At 32.3% G+C, this 20,870-nt stretch overlaps 1 protein-coding gene across 1 annotated transcript in view; it reads right to left on the reverse strand.

The window, feature by feature from the left end:
• Positions 1–303: 303 nt before the first annotated feature.
• LOC137621390 (CYFIP-related Rac1 interactor B) overlaps positions 304–20,870 on the reverse strand; it is a 61,724-nt gene continuing 41,157 nt past the window's right edge. The window contains exons 2-8 of the mRNA XM_068351688.1: positions 14,121–14,318; positions 13,312–13,448; positions 11,962–12,165; positions 10,431–10,510; positions 7,946–8,072; positions 7,667–7,737; positions 304–5,663 (exon numbers count right to left, since the gene is read on the reverse strand). Of these exons, the coding sequence (XP_068207789.1) occupies positions 5,597–5,663; positions 7,667–7,737; positions 7,946–8,072; positions 10,431–10,510; positions 11,962–12,165; positions 13,312–13,448; positions 14,121–14,318 (884 nt within the window). The 3' untranslated portion in view covers positions 304–5,596. The remainder of the gene's footprint in view (positions 5,664–7,666; positions 7,738–7,945; positions 8,073–10,430; positions 10,511–11,961; positions 12,166–13,311; positions 13,449–14,120; positions 14,319–20,870) is intronic.

Genomic DNA, 20,870 nt, shown 5'->3' on the forward strand with positions numbered 1-20,870 from the left:
AATAAAAAACTTTATATAAATCCTAAAGTAATACTTGCTAATCATTATGCATAAATAATTCAATAAATAATTGAATAATTCAGTTAATTAACAACCTTACATTGCTCATACGGTAGAGGCGAAACAAAATCAAAATTGCTGATGCTAGAAAAGTTTTCATTCTGAACCGTTATAAATTTAGCAATTTTAATCTTGCGAAAAAAAAAATGTGAAAAGGCATTAAAAAGGTAAAAGTTCATATCAAACAACAAACAAATAGTTTTAAAATACATATGTACTTTGAAAGGGATTCATAAAACCACATTTTAAAAGATTTCAAACTGTATTTACTAACATACAACAGGTTTTCCACATCTGCTTTTACATTACTCCATCAACAACTCCTCAGAGTGCTATACAGTATTATCTGTATCATCTTGAAAAGAGAAAGTTTATTAAAAGACTATGTACACAGTATCACTGATGTGATTCACACCCATCAGTACTTCATAAAAAGACTAACTCTAAACCAAACAATATGAAAAAAGTTTGTATGGATGATGTGATTATTTACAGGCCACCAGATGGCAGTGTGACAGTGGAGGACCCACACTTACATTAAGGCTTTGGTTTTACAGGGGTTAGAATACCACGTCGTTGAGACTAGCAAATTGTCAATGATAATAAAACAGCACAAAAAAAAAAGTTCTAATACCATATTTTACCTATGTTCTTTGAGTTCAGTCTACAGAGTATCAAAATAAAAAAAAAATGAAAGTGGTTCACAACCAGAAGAACCATAAGACAAACTTAAAACTAGTCGAGTTTATTCTTTCATAATATATTAAGTAGCATAACACTTTCTGTTAATTAAAATAACTGATGTGTAACAGATAAATAACATCTACAATGGTTACTGCATACAATCTGAAAATAACTACATCCATCTGAATATTTCAATCTGATCGAGGATACTCATCGTGAAGCGCTATGTGGTTATAACCAAATTCTTTTGAGCTCATAACAATCTCATCCTTCGTAGCTTAGCTACTGTACTTTCTGATGATCATTCACATAAAATTTGGGACTTTTCCAGTATTGAACACATTTAATAGACACGAAATAGCCATTGGCTTTTAATGACATGAAGACATGCAACACTGCACAATATAGCTATAGAAAGCCAGTACAGAAGTTTTGATGTATTTTGTATAGTAAAATACGCAACATGTAAATTTTCGGTGTATTATCATCATTATTCTGTTCTATGAACAATTTGAACAGAACACAGTAAAGAATTCTACAACAGTACACAAAACTGGAGTTCCAAGGTGAAAAACGTCATAAAAGTTAAATCAAAACACAAATTAAGGGGAAAACTAGTTCCAAAAATATAGTAAAAGATAAAATAAACTCTTCTATTACAGCCTATGTACGAAAGAATACCTACAGTACAATGGTAAATATTTCAAAACTGAAAAACAAACATCAGACGGGGATTCGGCTTCTTATTCCAAATGCCTCGATTACTAGCGAAGAAAAACATAAGGTTATGGACCATTTCAAATAAGGCAAACAAATAGGACAAAAAATAAACCCTACAGCTGTACTAAGATAGCTAAATTCACACTGTTCAAATACAGATTCTGAATGCAATCTACTAACACAAATAGGATCTATACACTATTCTACTATCCACTTTTTACGTAATTCATGTACACTGGGTGAAGAGTAAAATTTGCTCCAACAATTTTCTTTAGTTCAAATTATTTTCCTTCATAAGCTAGCTATGCAATACAATATCTGAAATGACTGTACTGCTTAATTCAGACTCTCAGTTGTAAAAGAAAGTTAGGAGGAGACTCGAGCGATTTCACCACATTGCAAGTAAATTTGAGGTTTAACCCCTTTTTGACTTCAACAGAGTAGGTACAGTAGTTTACTTCACCACTTACCAAAAATCAGATTTTTACAAAAGGTTTCAAGCCCTTTGCCATACAGTAATAATCAAATTATTATTCAATAATGTAAACATACAAATGAATATAGATTCTCTGAGTCAAGGTTCTCAATCTCATATGGCTTACTTTATGCTTTTACTCATAACCTTGTAGTTGACACGTTAAAGAAATATTATCATAGAAAATTTGAACCAACCTCAAATCTGCATTGAATTACTGCAATAAAACTCTTACCCATTTTTTTTGCAGCAATCAGATATATAGAAAAATTTAATACATAATTATTACAGCATTATCCAAGGAGTAAATACCTCATGATAAGTAGTTCTCTTGACAGTTATCAAAATTAAAATTACAGTGCATGCATCTGATATAATAATTGAATCTTACTATTTTTCATCCTTGAGCATCTTCATATCTGACCAGATTCGGCTTGGTTAGTTAGATATTAAAGATTTTCAAAGTACTGTACAGTATTTCATATGCTAAAATCCTTTTCTAAAAGTGCAGTCCGTCCTCTTTAAGGACATTACCTTCTGCTGCGAGATACAAAATTTTTCTGGTTAACACAAATGTGACCGAATATTCTGTTTGGAACACTAGATATAACTCTGGTGGTTAGAAAGCTCACTTTTCCTCACAAGGTCTGCACTCATACTTTGTTGCAAAAGTTAACTATACAGTACATTTGTACAGTTAAGAGAATATCTGATATGTTTGTACTTGTGTTTGACTGTTGATTTGTAGTTACCAACTCTAAAGCAAAGTCTTCAAAACTTGAACATTGAATAAGATACTAAACTATAATTATTATTGTTGAAAGTTTAGGAAAAAATATCAGTCACTTCAATTCACTTGTTATCGTTGTAATGGTTAAATTACTTATATATTTACAAGACAGTAACTCCCATCTATCTAAATAAACTTTTGTTTCCCAAAAAGAAATAAAAAACTTTCTAGAAGTTTGATTAATGTTACATTCAAATTAAAACCATTTGGTTATGATAATTAAACCTATAATTAAGAGGAAAAGTAATAAAAGAAATGGGTCATAAAAACGAAATCAAATGGCCACAGTAACTAGGATCAACAGAATAATCTTCCAATTAATAATTGTTAACAAATTCCCATATGTAACGGACCATCATTTTACCTCCCTTGTGATAAACAATCTCACTGACATGCTCTTTTATTTCAAGTTATATACACAGTATATATGATACAGTACATCAAATACCATTTTCTAAAGAATCTAATTGCAAATAACTTAATTTGTAGTAAGACCTGCATAGTATGAATACGTCTGAATGCTAGAATTGAATTTTGTTTAACTGTAACCAATATTTTTAAAAATATATTTTTGTTATTTGCTAGAAACTAAATTACCAATGCACAAACTAACAAGCTTAAACCATTTGAAAAAATGTAAATATCTTGAAAGACTTCCATCCTAAAAAAAACTGCATTTTAAAAATAAAAACTTGTGCCTAATTTTAAAAAATCTATAAGATGTAATTAAAATTTTGCTTTGCACCACAATACTCCGGATAGCAAGGTTGATAGCGTCGCGGATTTCTATTACAGAGGTCCCGAGTTCGCTCCCCGCCAGGGACGCGAATACCGTGAGACCTTCTACCAGGGGGTACTCCCAGGGTGGCGCCTAGGGGGGAGGTTAGAGGGGACTTGTGATAGTCCCTGCTGGCTAATGGTCGCCCGAGGAGAACGATGTAAATCGTCTCAGTGGAGACCTAAAACCCGCAACTTTTAACTTTTTAAACATAGATCTTGAATAAAAAACTTTATATAAATCCTAATGCAATACTTGCTAATCATTATGCATAAACCATACCTCTCTTCAGTCACCAAGATGTCACGTACATGGACTAACGTGACATCAAATTAGTGAACATGTAAGACTTCACTTGCACACATATTGGCTAAATAATGCAAATTTTGTCAATTTGTTTTCAAGATACCAGATGAAGTGTTTGAGTTGGCCAGCTCTAATGCTACAAAATTATAGCTAAATCTTTTATTACCCTGAAAACATACAAAAATGGATTACTGTACACAAAATTACTTTGTTTACAAGAAATGCTCTCTATAAATTCAGAAATAGTCAATACTTTCATCAAACTATTTTTTATTATAGTAAAATCATCGACTAACATCAGTTATACTAAGCCCCATAAAATGTCATTATTAATTACTGTTTATACAATGTATTCTTCCAAGTTTGAAATTCACTTTTGTCCATTACTTACTAATTTAGCTTTAACCTGATAAGATAGGAATACATTTATGAAAATTAAATCTTGTGAGATGGTATTTTGAAAAACGAGAGAACTACATAAGGTACCAATAGTTTAACCCATCCTTAGAACTCACAAGCGGCAAAATATAAACTTTAAAATGTTGGATAATTAAATTGTTCCTAGTAAATACAGTAAAAGGAAAAATCTGTTAATCAAAATATTGATTCACTAAACCTTACAACATATCCAGTTTTAAAAAAATTTTTAACACCACAAAGTCCAAAATGGTCTGTGCATTTTAGTCAGAATATATTTTTTCTTAAATTGCATTAAATCATTAGACATAACTGATAGTCTGTACAATTTGTAGATTTAAATCACTGTTGCTGAAAAAAACCGAAGATCAAAATCAGTCCTTTAATGATCAATTTTTCATATTTGTATAAAAAAACAAATGAATAACATAAACTTCAAATGGATATGAGGCTGTGGTATACGGGTACCAGGTTATACTGAATTACTGTAAACATGTACTTAAAAAAAATATATACTAAAAACAAATAACCATTAAAAAGATTAACATGGATATTTAGAGCTTTCTAACTCCAAGCTTAAATTATGAACTGGGTAACACATTGCAAATATATTGTAATAGCAATTTTTATACTTTGGCTTTTTAAATTTCTTTTTTTATACACAATACAATCAAGACTACAAATTTCAACTTAATAGATTGAAAACCTTTTAAGAAACCAAGAAAAAATATTCAACTACGTCATTGCTATAATTTTTGTGACAATAATAATGATTATCGTTATTATTTTTACTACTATATTAATGATTATCTTGAAAATGGATAGTTTATGGGAAGCTTTTTTTTTTTGCATTTGATTGCCTTGAAAGTAACATTACACAAAACTGCTCTGGCAGAACAAATGTACAATTTACATGAAATAAGTAAGAAAAAATCTGAAAGATAATGACTTCGCTTCTTATAAAAAGAGATCTACTCTTGGTTGAAAAGACTATAGCTTAGGCCACATGCATGTTGTATAGGATCCTTACCATCCTTTAACAACATACTATATCAATTTCCTCTGTAAAAATCTTTAAGTCAATCGCCAAGTAGCCTACTCAAAGGCATGAATTCTCAGATTTCAGTAAACCTGTTAGGGTCACTTCTCTATAAAAACAATATGCATTTCCTTTTATATGCACCCAAACTGACTTATATACAGAGGGCCATTATACAGTACTGTCTTTATCATACACACTTACATACTTACACACATACTTAAATAGCAAAACACAGCATACATTTAAGGGTAAGAGGTATGAAATGTAATTTGAAGTCCATTTTTTTCCAGTCTGAAAGTTTCCTTCTAAGTAAAGCTTATTATGTTAAACTGAAAGCAAAGTCTTTATTTGCTTTGGTGTATTATCATCATTCAGATGCATGGTTGTGTACCTGCCAAAAGAAATTCAATAATTTAGTACAGTATTCAAATAGAATAATGCAAAATAAAAGGTAAAGAAACATCTACAAACTGAATGATATGGCTGACATAAGCAAGTAAATAGTGAAAATTGAAACTATGCAATATGGTATTGTTGATAGATATAGCTAGTGGAAAGAAATTACTAAAACCATATCAGTTACAATTTCCTTACATTGGAAAAAAAATATAAATATATCTTGTTACCCGTCACTTCTTTAACTTATTAGGTACATTATTAATTCTAATTTTAGAAAACGAGCTACTTATATATTGTACTAGACTTAGGTTATGAAACTCATCACTTTTCACATTACAGTAGTCCCTTTCTACTATCGTACGGATAAAGCATTCTGATCAAAGTAATTTTTTGAAGGTCATTAGTTTGCTGGTAAATGTCGCTGACAAGGATACCTTTGCAATATACTGGATCCCATAATTGCTTCTTCCGTCTGATAGGAATTTATTACTGGTCCCATTCACACCTACAGTGCATAATTTAGTCTGACCATTCTTGACATTACTGTACACAATTTAGTCTTATCATTCTTGACATGACTTGGTACCTCCTCTATGGAGGGTATGGCTTATATTCTGCCTTGTGCTGTATGCCTTTGTAAGGGATAAAGGTATTCTGTAAAGTCCCTTTAAACTGCTTTGTTGCTTTCCTTTTCAGTTGTTAATCCTTGCTCTATTTTATCCACCTATAATACCACAAATATTTGTTACTGAAATATCAATATAATTAAATTAAATATCCTCCTGGCAAAACATACTATTTTATAAAGAACTGGAGTGCTTTATAGAAGGATTCCAAAAGGGTAAGAAAAATAGAGTCACAAGGACTTGCTTCATGTCTAGCTGGCAAAAAGAAGTACAAACGTCCAAATGATAGTAACTGTCTCAAAGTACGTACTTTCTAGCAGTTTGGAGAGAACTCCGTTTTGAACTTCACTGACAAATACAAAAGTACCATGGGAGTGTTTTTTTATTTACGACATTGTTCTTTCATGGAGCAAGACCAACAAACAGATTTTTAAGCATTTAGAGTATAAGATTAGTAGGATTTTGTGGACCTTAATGCCTCCTGTGGAAGGAGCAAGAACAATTAAGATTGAAGTCTCGACTAGGGTTATTGTAGCTTATTGGAAACATCCTGGATTCACATTCAGTTAAGTCAGCAGTTCGACCCCTCCTCGAGCCTGATAGTTTTTAGTAGTGTCCAGAACCTCACCGTCCTTGTGAGCTAGGTATGGGGGACCCTACAGGTCTACCTGATGAGTCATCAGTAGCCACTGTCTGGCCCTCACTTGGGTGGAGTGGGGGCTTGGGTGCTCATCCTATTTATGTATAGTCAGTCTCTAGGACATTGTCCCATCTCTGGTCTCTGCCCCTCAAGAGCGACCACTAAACCTCTAGGGTTCTCTACAACTGCTATCTTAAAGGCATTCCTAGGGCTCCTGAGGATTAAGGTTAAACCTCACTTCTAAATGACTGGGACTATTATACTAAATACATTCTATTGTGAGATACAGGACAGCACATTAAAATCTTTGAATCATTCTAGCTTCATCCCTTTGAGAAAAGGCTGAGGAAAAGAATATCTGCAAAGCTTTATGATCATGAACTGCAGGAGTTTGACTTCTTTCAAATCTATGGGAAAACTAGTTAAGGATGGAAGATAAGCTTTAATAGGAGAGATAACCCTTACATGGCACTAACTGTAGCAAAATGTTAAAAGTCCGAGAAGCTCAGCTGGCACTACAGACTTCTTGTGTGTAAGCACTACAGTTTTCTTGTCCACCTTCCAAGGGTAGTTAATTTGATTTTTCAAATGGCATTGCACTAACTATGGTAACTGACATCTATAATGTTTATGAAGTAGTGGTACTAGTTTTTTAAAATGTGCTTAGCCAAGAAATAAAGGAAATGGGTGAACTCTAAATAAATTTCCAAGCAACAGTATTTAACTCACCTAAGGGCATTAAGAAGGTTTTCAGAGCTAGAGGCAGGCTGCTCCTTTAAAACTTTAACACATCCCTTAACCTGTGGAAAGATCAATTACTGGTAATTAAATCATATACACTTATACCCCTTTTCAAAATTGTGCATTTTCTAAAGGATTTAATTATTTCAGATACATTTGTTATACTGTATATACAGTACTGTATTTCAACAAGTTTGCATGAATGTTCTACTGTACTTCTAACACAACTGAAAAAAGCTTATTAAATATGAAAAAGGTAATACGTACATCAACATTGGAAGCCTTGACAAAAGCACCAACAGGATGCACGTGATCGTAGAGGATGATGAGCGCTACCATGACCCGAAGAATGAAAAGTTGTGTTTCTTCCCGACGGAACCTTGCGATCAAATCTCTGAAGAACAGAAAGAAAGGAGTAAGCATTAGACAGCCAAATTTATCAATTCTTTAACAGAATAAGTAAAAATAAAATACTCGATAGAAATACACAATACAGGTAGGCCAAAGGCTGTTTGGTGATCTGCTATGACATTCATGACTATACTAAATGGCTTCCAGGACCAACAGTCAGTTTTTTTTACTGTCAACAGTTTTACTCAGAAGCACGGTACCTATTAGTTATGAATGCACAGAATTTCTTTTCATCTTTACATTATCACTAGAGATACGTTATCCTATGTTTTAGCCATTGCATAAGTCTTATTTCCATATGCTTTAATTCACTAAAAATAAATTATTTATGCCCAAGAAAAAAAGTCACTTAGTTAAAAACTAATACATCAATACAAGGGAAACGGATTATAAAAATAAAAATACAGTAGTGATATTGCATTACAGTAGTTTAAACTTGTAGTAAAAGCTTTACTGTTGAAAAGGCTGAAATTAGTTTTTTTTATAGTTTATACAGTATGACTGAGCTAATTCAATATTTTATGGCTACTTGATACATTTTAAAATTTGTCTAATATTATTTCGTCATTGCATGAGCCTTATTTCCATGTATTAATTCACTTTCAATGAGATAAGGATTTATCATCATTATTATTATTATTATCATTATTATCATTATTATTATTATTATTATTATTATTATTATTAGCTAAACTACAACCCTAGCTGGAAAGGCAGGATGCTACAAGCCCTAGGGCTCCAACAGAGAAAACAGTCCTGTGAGGAAAAGGAAACAAGGAAATAAACTATTGTATATATGAAAAGTAATTAATAAAAATATGAAATATTTCAAGATCAGCAACAATTTTCAAATTGATCTATATTACATAAACTACAAAGAGAGACTAATGTCAGCCTGTTCAACAAAAAAAGGTGTTTGCAACAAGTTTGAATTTCTGAAAATCCACCGATTTGACTGCTTGATAAGGAAGATTATTCCACAGCCTAATCACAGTTGGAAAAAAATACTGTACAGTATAGCATTGAGTCTTTAGATGGATGAGGGTAAGATTGTTATAACTGACTGTATACTTAGCAGTACGTACAGGATAGCAAAGTCTGGGAATCTGAATGCAAATGATGTTCAGAATTATGAAACATCTTATGTAACATGCTACATAAATTAATGATGGTACCAGAGGTTAATATCCAGATCAGGAATAAGGAATAAAATAAACAGCAAGTTTTTGTCCAATATTAAGATGAGAATCAGCAGCTGACAACAAGACAGGAGAAAAAAAAATCTTGAAACAAGGTAGAATGAAAGAATTACATTTCCTAAGGACAGATTGATCACTGAAAATCTTGAAACTAATTATTTTGGATATTACAAAAATACAGTATACATATAAAATGTACTATACAGTGTATACCCTTAGAGCATATAGTTTTTTCTGTGAGTACCAATGCATAATAGATGAGAAATTTTGGACAACGTCATGTCATCCAGTACAAATTTGAATTTTGGATGGTTTTTAAGCAATAGGTGCACAGGAGATCCTATGCCCCCAGTAAACACACAGTCAAATGCTGTTGTTGTACCGTTTGATAGGTCGTTCACCACTATTTCAGTGTCTTTCATTCCTTTGTGTCATAATGATTTACATAGCGGCATATTGTGCACCGATAGTTTTCATACCTTGTGTACTTAAAGTCCATACGGTTGCAACATGCTGTCTCTATGACTTTTCATGTGACTCTCTCTTTCCCTTTCAAGCAAAGTTTTTGGAATTTTTTCGTAAATCGTTCTTAAAAAATCTTATAATCATGAGTTATTATTGGTACAAAGGGAAAAATACACCAGTGGTGTGCAATATATATAATAGCTTGAACATATCTGAACCTTTTTATGCAAAAATCAAAACTAGCGTCAATACAGCATCTAAAACTAAAGATATGTACTACCATATTGCATTTCTAAATAATGTAAAAAGGGTGGAGTTAATAATGATAATAAAAAATAAAAGCTTTAGAGCAAAGAATGCTGTAACTAATCTTGATGGCAAGAAAAAACTTCTAAGGGATAATATTGCATGCTTATTAATGTTCATACTTAAGACTATATAGAATTAATATAATAAAATAGCCAACTTAATTAAATACTATACATAGCTAATTAATTTTCATATTCATAACTATAAAATTATTACAATTCAATACTGACTGAAGATTTCATATAACTACATACAATTATTAGTGCATTAACAAGGAGAAAAAAATGAGTATAAAATTTCATCATCTATTAAACCTCACCTCTAAGATAAAATGGAATAACCCACTTTAATATAAAATTGATACTTACGGATTTTCTAACATTCTTTGGCATACTTTAGCCATGGTGCCAAGGGTCTCTGTTGTATTTTCTAAAGGTATCTCCTTATGCTGTAATAAAAAAAAATCCATTTTAGAATTTATTAGCAATTTTAGGAGATAAATAATTGAAATAAATACAGAAAAAAATCTAGAAAAGCACTCTGAGTGCAGACCTCCGTCACAACAGCTTATTTCTCGAGGTTAGGGTTAATTTGGTTGACCTTTTGCTCGACCTTGACCTTGATCTTTGACATAGATCTTTCGAAATTGTATCACTTCCACGTCTCAACATAACAATTAATCCCTGAAAGTTTCACTACTCTATGAGTAAAAATTGTGCCCAGGAAGTTGTTAACAAACAAACAAACTAAAAGACAAACAGGGGTGAAAACATAACCTCCTTCCAACTTCGTTGGCGGAGGTAAACATGTTTATTCTGTAACCATACTAAAAAATGGTTCTCCATAATATTTCCAAACAAATCAAAACTAATAATGAGAAATTGAATATAGGTCCAGTGAAACGTAAAGATAAATTATTATGCTGTTTTCAAATGCTAACATTAAATTTCAAATTGTTACTACGCCTAAAATTACAAATCATAAAGAAAAATATTCAATAATTTATCTTTCTCATTATATTAATATACATTAGTTTAGAACTTTCTCTAAAGAAAGCATCCAATTGACATTATGCATTGTTGAAAATACATGTCCTTCCAATATCAGCAATTAACTAAATAGCCTTTCAGTTGAGCAAATATAATTGCTAATTGCAATAATAATTGCTTAACGACACTAAATAGTGGATAAATGGTTAACTGGTTGAGAAATCATAATTGTCAAAATCGCTCATAATTGCTAAAAGATATCAATAACTGACTAAATTGCCTATCAATTGAGCAATTATAATTCCTTAATACGAATGTCTTTATTTTGATAATACTGTTAATACAACTTGAGACAAAAACTTCAATTATATACTAATATATAAGATACTGACATTATGCGAGATATTTGAATATAAATAATTGTAGCTATCATTATATAACTACAGGAGGCATCGAAATTTTCCAGGCTTATTCTGGGGCACACATATAACTTCAACAAATCAAAAGTCTATTATTATTATTATTATTATTATTATTATTATTATTATTATTATTATTATTATTAATCAATATTATTATTATTATCATTACTATCATTGATATTATTATTATTATTATTATTATTATTATCATTATTATTATGATTATGATCATTATTATTATTATTATTATTATTATTATTATTATTATAATTTCTAGATAAGCTACAACCCTAGTTGGAAAAGCAAGAGGCTATAAGACCAAGGGCTCCAACAGGGAAAAATAGCCCAGTGAGGAAAGGAAAAAAGGAAATAAATACACGATACAGAAAGTAATGAAAAATTAAAAATAAAATATAAAAATATTATTAAAAAAGATATTTGATATATAAACTATAGCAACTTAAAACAATAATCATTACAGAACCAACCTCGGAGACAAATGTGGACGTAGCCTTGCTCAGGACTTTGAGCATGGGCGTGGAATTAGCGTAGAAGAGGCTCATTTTGTTGGCCAGCTGGTGGTCGATGTTCACGTTCTCCTCCCATCCGTCAGTCCCGTTCATTTCCATCCTGGATCTCGTGACGGTACGGCGGTAGTAACTGAAGTCGTTCTGGATGGCTGGAGTCGTCATCTGTTGAGGGAATTATTACTTTATTTATTATTTTGACTTGGAGTTATGCTTTCCAGACGTACCAAAGGCAACCAGTGACAAGAGCATAATTTTGCAGTGTGGCAAGATTGATTGAAAAACACGCCAATGTAATTTTAAAATAATGATGTTCTGACAGCCAAATGCAGAACAAATGGTGTTCTGTATTGGTTCAATACAGAACGCAGCATCTCACTCTTAAATGCAGAACGAATCTGTATTTTACAGAACGGGTGGCAACTCTAGCTTCCTGGTTCTATCACACATGGAAACCTTGTGCACTGCGAGATCAGTCTGACTATTTTTGGCCAAGGAAACAATAATACTATTACCCGGTTTTTTTTTTAAGATAGAAGAAGAATGACTGATACTAGAGTACCTATATAAACTCTAGTTAATACTTGTAGGCTACATGGATTGGATTATACAGTTTAAGCAAGAAACCAAGCCAAGATCCAAAGATTTTGGGCTAGGCACTAAATACTAGAGTACCTATATAAACTCTAGTTAATACTCGTAGGCTACATAGATTGGATTATACAGTTTAAGCAAGAAACCAAGCCAAGATCCAAAGATTTTGGGCTAGGCACTAAATACTAGAGTACCTATATAAACTCTAGTTAATACTCGTAGGCTACATAGATTGGATAATACAGTTTAAGCAAGAAACCAAGCCAAGATGGATTCAAAGATTTTGGGTTAGGCACTGGGCCCACTTCTACTTGTACTGGTCCTATTTCTGTTTCTAAGATATTTGTCCAAATTATATCAACAATCACAAAAGGATATCATCAAGAGGGTCACCCTTCCAAAAATAAAATTACAGTTTAATAAGCTATGCCATTCTGGGTAAATCTTACATCCCAGTTAACAGATATACAGAAACAGCTCCAGGAGATGATCTAGATTAAAGAGCGTCAAAAAAAAAAAAGAGAGAGAGAGAGAGAGAGAGAGAGAGAGAGAGAGAGAGAGAGAGAGAGAGAGAGAGAGAGAGAGAGAGAGAGAGAGAGAGAGAGAATTCGCCCGTTCTTCATAAATCTTATCTCACAATTGACATAAGTAATAAGAACTGTAATGAAAATGACTATAAAAAATGAATAAATAAATTAAAAAAACAAAAAACTTTACCTTGAGCTCATCAAATTTCAAGGTGAACTCCAGGATTTCTGCAAACTGCTTCACAAGAGCTTGCTGAGTTTCTAAGTGCTGTGTGGGCGTTAGTTCGGGACCACATAATTCTGCCAGGATTCTCGGCACTATAGACTCTGAAAGAATAAACAAAATATTGATATTCATTTTTATAGAAACCTAAATTAATATTCATTTATTAAAAAAAATAGTAATATCCAAACGGACATACGTAAAGCATTCATCCAAGCTAGTTTTTTTCTATAATACAAATCAGATTTTGAATGCACACGTTCAGCTACATAAAAACTCAAAATTAAAACTGAGCTTGAATTAAAGTCAAAATTATATCGAATAATATATCAGATGCCTCCATATAAAAAAAATTTCAAAGCATTTTAACATAAAATATGTATCAAATCATGTATTTATACAGAAAGCAAAATAGTATCATACGTTATGAATAAAAACCAGGGTAGGCCTAAATTGCAAAACAATAAAAAAAAATATGCTCTTATCAATCTTGTATTCTTATCTAATTTCAACTTACGTCTTTCGATTTTTAAGATCATCTATCTAGTAAAAACAGTTAAAAATTACTTTAAAAACATACACGCAAAAGATCTTATAATTATATCTAATTTCAACTCTCATTTCAAGTCATCATTCGACGTAATTGGATTTCAACATCTTCCATTTATCAACTAAAGTTAAATAAAAGCATTTCAAAACTATCAATAAAAGCCAAACGGAATAAAAGAGAGGGAACATTGGCGTACCATCCAATAGACAACACCCTTTTTCCTCACCTATATCGTTGGAGAAGAGATAAAACTGCTTGAGTTTCTGAACGAGAGGCAAGACGGTCTCCCGGGCTCGCCTCTGGTGTTCGTCTCCTGAATCACTAATGGCCTGCAGCGGTTCACGGACGGGGGAGAGAAAGGGGAAAGATATATAAGAATGAGCTCCCTTTGATTCGCAGGGAGTCGGACTGACAGTTTCATTTACTTGGGGAAAACTTACATGACAGAGGAAAACGGTGGCATATCGGGGGGAATTGAATTTGAATGAGGGAAAGTGTGTGTGTGTGTGTGTGTGTGTGTGTGTAAATAGGGTTCGGAAAGTTTGTATGAGGTATATTTGGTCTGGTTTATTTTAATGTTATGATCTTTAATAATACAGGAATGAGTAGCACAACATTAGTATATATATATATATATATATATATATATATATATATATATATATATATATATATATATATATATATATATATGTGTGTGTGTGTGTGTGTGTGTGTGTGTGTGTGTGTGTGTGTGTGTGTGTGTGTGTGTGTGTGTGTGTGTGTGTGTGGAATAGTATACTTCAGTAGTATTTTATATGTAGCAATCCTCAACAACCGCAACAAATTATTATTATAAGCAATTATTAAACATTTCCCTAAATAAGCATGCACCAGTGTACAATAAAAACAAATCGCTAAAAAAAACATATTTAGTCCGTAAAATATGCTCTTGCAGTCAATGTTTTAACATCTCATTTATTAATGGGATTTAGAAACCAATACTATAAGCATCTAAAGACTAAAAACTAAAACACTTAGTAAGGAGTAGGCTATACCTTCAGCACACAACACAATGAGATAATTTAAAGGTGCTATTTATAATAGTCCCCCCAATTAACATCAGTACTTGTTTTCTATGAAAACTTTACGTTTTCTTTATTAAGGCGTGACTTACTCAAACCCATTCAGACGTTTTAATGTCTGAATGATTTATGGGAAAATGGTGTCAGTGGCAGAATCTATTAGTTTTTTTAACCTTTAAGAGTCGCCTAACAAAATATTCTCTCTCTCTCTCTCTCTCTCTCTCTCTCTCTCTCTCTCTCTCTCTCTCTCTCTCTCTCTCTCTCTCTCTCTGAAAACTTCGTAGCACAAAAAAAGTTTTACCAAGATGAAATGAGCCTCTAATACTAACAATTAAGTAAACAAATAGCTTTATAACATAATTATATAAGGAAAAATTGGGACTAGAGTGGAATTTTAAGCTCTAATTTCCACTTAATGCCCCAAGTCAAATACAAAATTACACTTGGTAGACTCTCCGCATTATGCCAAGACGGTGTTGTACATAAGCAGTCTCGTGTTAATGTATAGATTAGAAACTTGGGCTTCAAGAAAGAAAGCAAAGCTCGAGAGAACAGAGATGAGAATGCCAAGGTGGATAATGGGAGTATCACTGCTTGAAAGATTGAAAAATTATCAAATAATAAAAATGGCAGGTATAGTAAAGATTACCGAGTTGATAAGTGCTGAGATGGTGTGGACATGTGTTAAGGATGGATGGGGAATGGGGGGGGGGTGAGGAGAGCTTGGGAGGAACCTGTTAGGGGGAGAAGGTCAAGAGGGAGGCAGAGAATTAGATGGTGAGGTAAACTGAAGGATGATATAGAGAGAAGAAGTTTGGTGAAAGAGGATGCCTTTGATCGAAGGCATTGGAGAGGGTGCATCAGGCAACCAACCCCTTAATGCAGAAGATGTATAAAAACAGTTTCATATAAATTCGCCCACAAAACAGTGTAGGACGTAAATCAATATAGTTTTAAGATGACTAAAAAAATGATAGCAAATACTGAAGAAGGAAAATATGGACGACTTTTTGTTCTGGCTGAATCAGATTTTAAAATATAAGCTTTGCACTAAAGCCTTTATTGGACGTAGTGAAATTCAAAGAGCACTTGCCCACGCTAAATTAACAATTACTCCTTTCTACCTTATCAATTGTTTCTCTTACCACTGAATGCTTTAATACCCAATTTAGAATTATTTTTACTTAGTCACTTGCTATTCTTGTCATGATTTTTATCTACATCCCATTTATTCCTGGTACATTGTCCCTTTACTTTGAAATCATAGAATTTTACGATGATTCCTAATTAATTTTGGCCTAACTTTGGTTTCCTAAGTTGAAATCATAGAATTTTACCATGATTCCTAATCAATTTTGGCCTAACTTTTGTTTCCTAAGTTGAAATCATAGAATTTTACCATGATTCCTAATTAATTTTGGCCTAACTTTGGTTTCCTAAGTTGAAATCATAGAATTTTACCATGATTCCTAATCAATTTTGGCCTAACTTTTGTTTCCTAAGTTGAAATCATAGAATTTTACCATGATTCCTAATAAATTTTGGCCTAACTTTTGTTTCTTAAGTTGAAATCATAGAATTTTACCATGATTCCTAATCAATTTTGGCCTAACTTTTGTTTCCTAAGTTGAAATCATAGAATTTGACCATGATTCCGAATTTATTTTGGCCTAACTTTTGTTTCCTAAGTTGAAATCATAGAATTTGACCATGATTCCTAATTAATTTTGGCCTAACTTTTGTTTCCTAAGTTGAAATCATAGAATTTTAGGATGATTCCTAATTAATTTTGGCCTAACTTTTGTTTCCTAAGTTGAAATCATAGAATTTGACCATGATTCCGAATTTATTTTGGCCTAACTTTTGTTTCCTAAGTTGAAATCATAGAATTTGACCATGATTCCTAATTAATTTTGGCCTAACTTTTGTTTCCTAAGTTGAAATCATAGAATTTGACCATGATTCCGAATTTATTTTGGCCTAACTTTTGTTTCCTAAGTTGAAATCATAGAATTTGACCATGATTCCTAATTAATTTTGGCCTAACTTTTGTTTCCTAAGTTGAAATCATAGAATTTTATGATGATTCCTAATTAATTTTGGCCTAACTTTTGTTTCCTAAGTTGAAATCATAGAATTTGACCATGATTCCGAATTTATTTTGGCCTAACTTTTGTTTCCTAAGTTGAAATCATAGAATTTGACCATGATTCCTAATTAATTTTGGCCTAACTTTTGTTTCCTAAGTTGAAATCATAGAATTTGACCATGATTCCTAATTAAATTTGGCCTAACTTTTGTTTCCTAAGTTGAAATCATAGAATTTGACCATGATTCCTAATTAAATTTGGCCTAACTTTTGTTTCCTAAGTTGAAATCATAGAATTTTAGGATGATTCCTAATTAATTTTGGCCTAACTTTTGTTTCCTAAGTTGAAATCATAGAATTTTAGGATGATTCCTAATTAATTTTGGCCTAACTTTTGTTTCCTAAGTTGAAATCATAGAATTTGACCATGATTCCTAATTAAATTTGGCCTAACTTTTGTTTCCTAAGTTGAAATCATAGAATTTGACCATGATTCCTAATTAATTTTGGCCTAACTTTTGTTTCCTAAGTTGAAATCATAGAATTTGACCATGATTCCTAATTAATTTTGGCCTAACTTTTGTTTCCTAAGTTGAAATCATAGAATTTTAGGATGATTCCTAATTAATTTTGGCCTAACTTTTGTTTCCTAAGTTGAAATCATAGAATTTGACCATGATTCCTAATTAAATTTGGCCTAACTTTTGTTTCCTAAGTTGAAATCATAGAATTTGACCATGATTCCTAATCAATTTTGGCCTAACTTTTGTTTCCTAAGTTGAAATCATAGAATTTGACCATGATTCCGAATCAATTTTGGCCTAACTTTTGTTTCCTAAGTTGAAATCATAGAATTTTAGGATGATTCCTAATTAAATTTGGCCTAACTTTTGTTTCCTAAGTTGAAATCATAGAATTTGACCATGATTCCTAATTAATTTTGGCCTAACTTTTGTTTCCTAAGTTGAAATCATAGAATTTTAGGATGATTCCTAATTAATTTTGGCCTAACTTTTGTTTCCTAAGTTGAAATCATAGAATTTGACCATGATTCCTAATTAAATTTGGCCTAACTTTTGTTTCCTAAGTTGAAATCATAGAATTTGACCATGATTCCTAATTAATTTTGGCCTAACTTTTGTTTCCTAAGTTGAAATCATAGAATTTGACCATGATTCCGAATTTATTTTGGCCTAACTTTTGTTTCCTAAGTTGAAATCATAGAATTTGACCATGATTCCGAATTTATTTTGGCCTAACTTTTGTTTCCTAAGTTGAAATCATAGAATTTGACCATGATTCCTAATTAATTTTGGCCTAACTTTTGTTTCCTAAGTTGAAATCATAGAATTTGACCATGATTCCGAATTTATTTTGGCCTAACTTTTGTTTCCTAAGTTGAAATCATAGAATTTGACCATGATTCCTAATTAAATTTGGCCTAACTTTTGTTTCCTAAGTTGAAATCATAGAATTTGACCATGATTCCGAATTTATTTTGGCCTAACTTTTGTTTCCTAAGTTGAAATCATAGAATTTGACCATGATTCCTAATTAATTTTGGCCTAACTTTTGTTTCCTAAGTTGAAATCATAGAATTTGACCATGATTCCTAATTAAATTTGGCCTAACTTTTGTTTCCTAAGTTGAAATCATAGAATTTTAGGATGATTCCTAATTAATTTTGGCCTAACTTTTGTTTCCTAAGTTGAAATCATAGAATTTTAGGATGATTCCTAATTAAATTTGGCCTAACTTTTGTTTCCTAAGTTGAAATCATAGAATTTTAGGATGATTCCTAATTAATTTTGGCCTAACTTTTGTTTCCTAAGTTGAAATCATAGAATTTGACCATGATTCCGAATTTATTTTGGCCTAACTTTTGTTTCCTAAGTTGAAATCATAGAATTTGACCATGATTCCTAATTAATTTTGGCCTAACTTTTGTTTCCTAAGTTGAAATCATAGAATTTGACCATGATTCCTAATTAAATTTGGCCTAACTTTTGTTTCCTAAGTTGAAATCATAGAATTTGACCATGATTCCTAATTAAATTTGGCCTAACTTTTGTTTCCTAAGTTGAAATCATAGAATTTTAGGATGATTCCTAATTAATTTTGGCCTAACTTTTGTTTCCTAAGTTGAAATCATAGAATTTGACCATGATTCCTAATTAAATTTGGCCTAACTTTTGTTTCCTAAGTTGAAATCATAGAATTTGACCATGATTCCTAATTAAATTTGGCCTAACTTTTGTTTCCTAAGTTGAAATCATAGAATTTTAGGATGATTCCTAATTAATTTTGGCCTAACTTTTGTTTCCTAAGTTGAAATCATAGAATTTTAGGATGATTCCTAATTAAATTTGGCCTAACTTTTGTTTCCTAAGTTGAAATCATAGAATTTGACCATGATTCCGAATTTATTTTGGCCTAACTTTTGTTTCCTAAGTTGAAATCATAGAATTTGACCATGATTCCTAATTAATTTTGGCCTAACTTTTGTTTCATAAGTTGAAATCATAGAATTTGACCATGATTCCGAATTTATTTTGGCCTAACTTTTGTTTCCTAAGTTGAAATCATAGAATTTGACCATGATTCCTAATTAATTTTGGCCTAACTTTTGTTTCATAAGTTCCTTACCCTTGTTTATTGTAATTTTTGCTGATATCCAATTATTTCTTACCCTGATCATTGATAATAACAGCTTGATATCCTATGACTTTTTACACTGATCTATCATTGCGTTTGCTCTTATATGACAAGGCGTTTAAAGGTTTAAAGGCTTAAAGGTCGCTCATGAATGGAAGAGGTAAGGGACAGTGACGTTGCCCTAGTAAGCAGGACAATGCCCTGGAGACTGACCATATATTGTATGATCAGCGCCCAAGACCCTCTTCCCCCCCAAGCTAGGGTCAGGGAGGGCCAGGCAATGGCTGGTGATGACTCAACAAATAGACCTATAGGCTCCCCCAAACCCCCCAACCTTAGCTCACAAAGATGGTAAGGTTGCTGGCACTAAAAGCACTAACGAGACTGAGCGGGACTCAAAACCCCGTCTGGCAAACGCCAGGCAGAGACGTTACCAATAAGGCCACAACCACCGTTATTTAATAGCGGTTTTGTCCTAATGTTAATTTTGACACTAATCTACTGTCCTTTTGCACTGATACTGTAACAAGTTATCAATCTGGTATACTGATATTCTTCCCTAATACCCTAACAGTTTTCACACTGGCATACGGATATTCTCCCCTAATACGCTAACAGTTTTCACTCTGGTATACGGATATTCTCCCCTAATACCCTAACAGTTTTCACTCTGGTATACTGATATTCTTCCCTAATACCCTAACAGTTTTCACACTGGCATACGGATATTCTCCCCTAATACGCTAACAGTTTTCACTCTGGTATACGGATATTCTCCCCTAATACCCTAACAGTTTTCACTCTGGTATACTGATATTCTTCCCTAATACCCTAACAGTTTTCACACTGGCATACGGATATTCTCCCCTAATACGCTAACAGTTTTCACTCTGGTATACGGATATTCTCCCCTAATACCCTAACAGTTTTCACTCTGGTATACTGATATTCTTCCCTAATACCCTAACAGTTTTCACACTGGCATACGGATATTCTCCCCTAATACCCTAACAGTTTTCACTCTGGTATACTGATATTCTTCCCTAATACCCTAACAGTTTTCACTCTGGCATACTGATATTCTCCCCTAATACCCTAACAGTTTTCACACTGGCATACGGATATTCTCCCCTAATACCCTAACAGTTTTCACTCTGGCATACTGATA

Source organism: Palaemon carinicauda, chromosome 28 (assembly GCF_036898095.1).
Source record: "Palaemon carinicauda isolate YSFRI2023 chromosome 28, ASM3689809v2, whole genome shotgun sequence".
Classification (NCBI taxonomy): domain Eukaryota; kingdom Metazoa; phylum Arthropoda; class Malacostraca; order Decapoda; family Palaemonidae; genus Palaemon; species Palaemon carinicauda.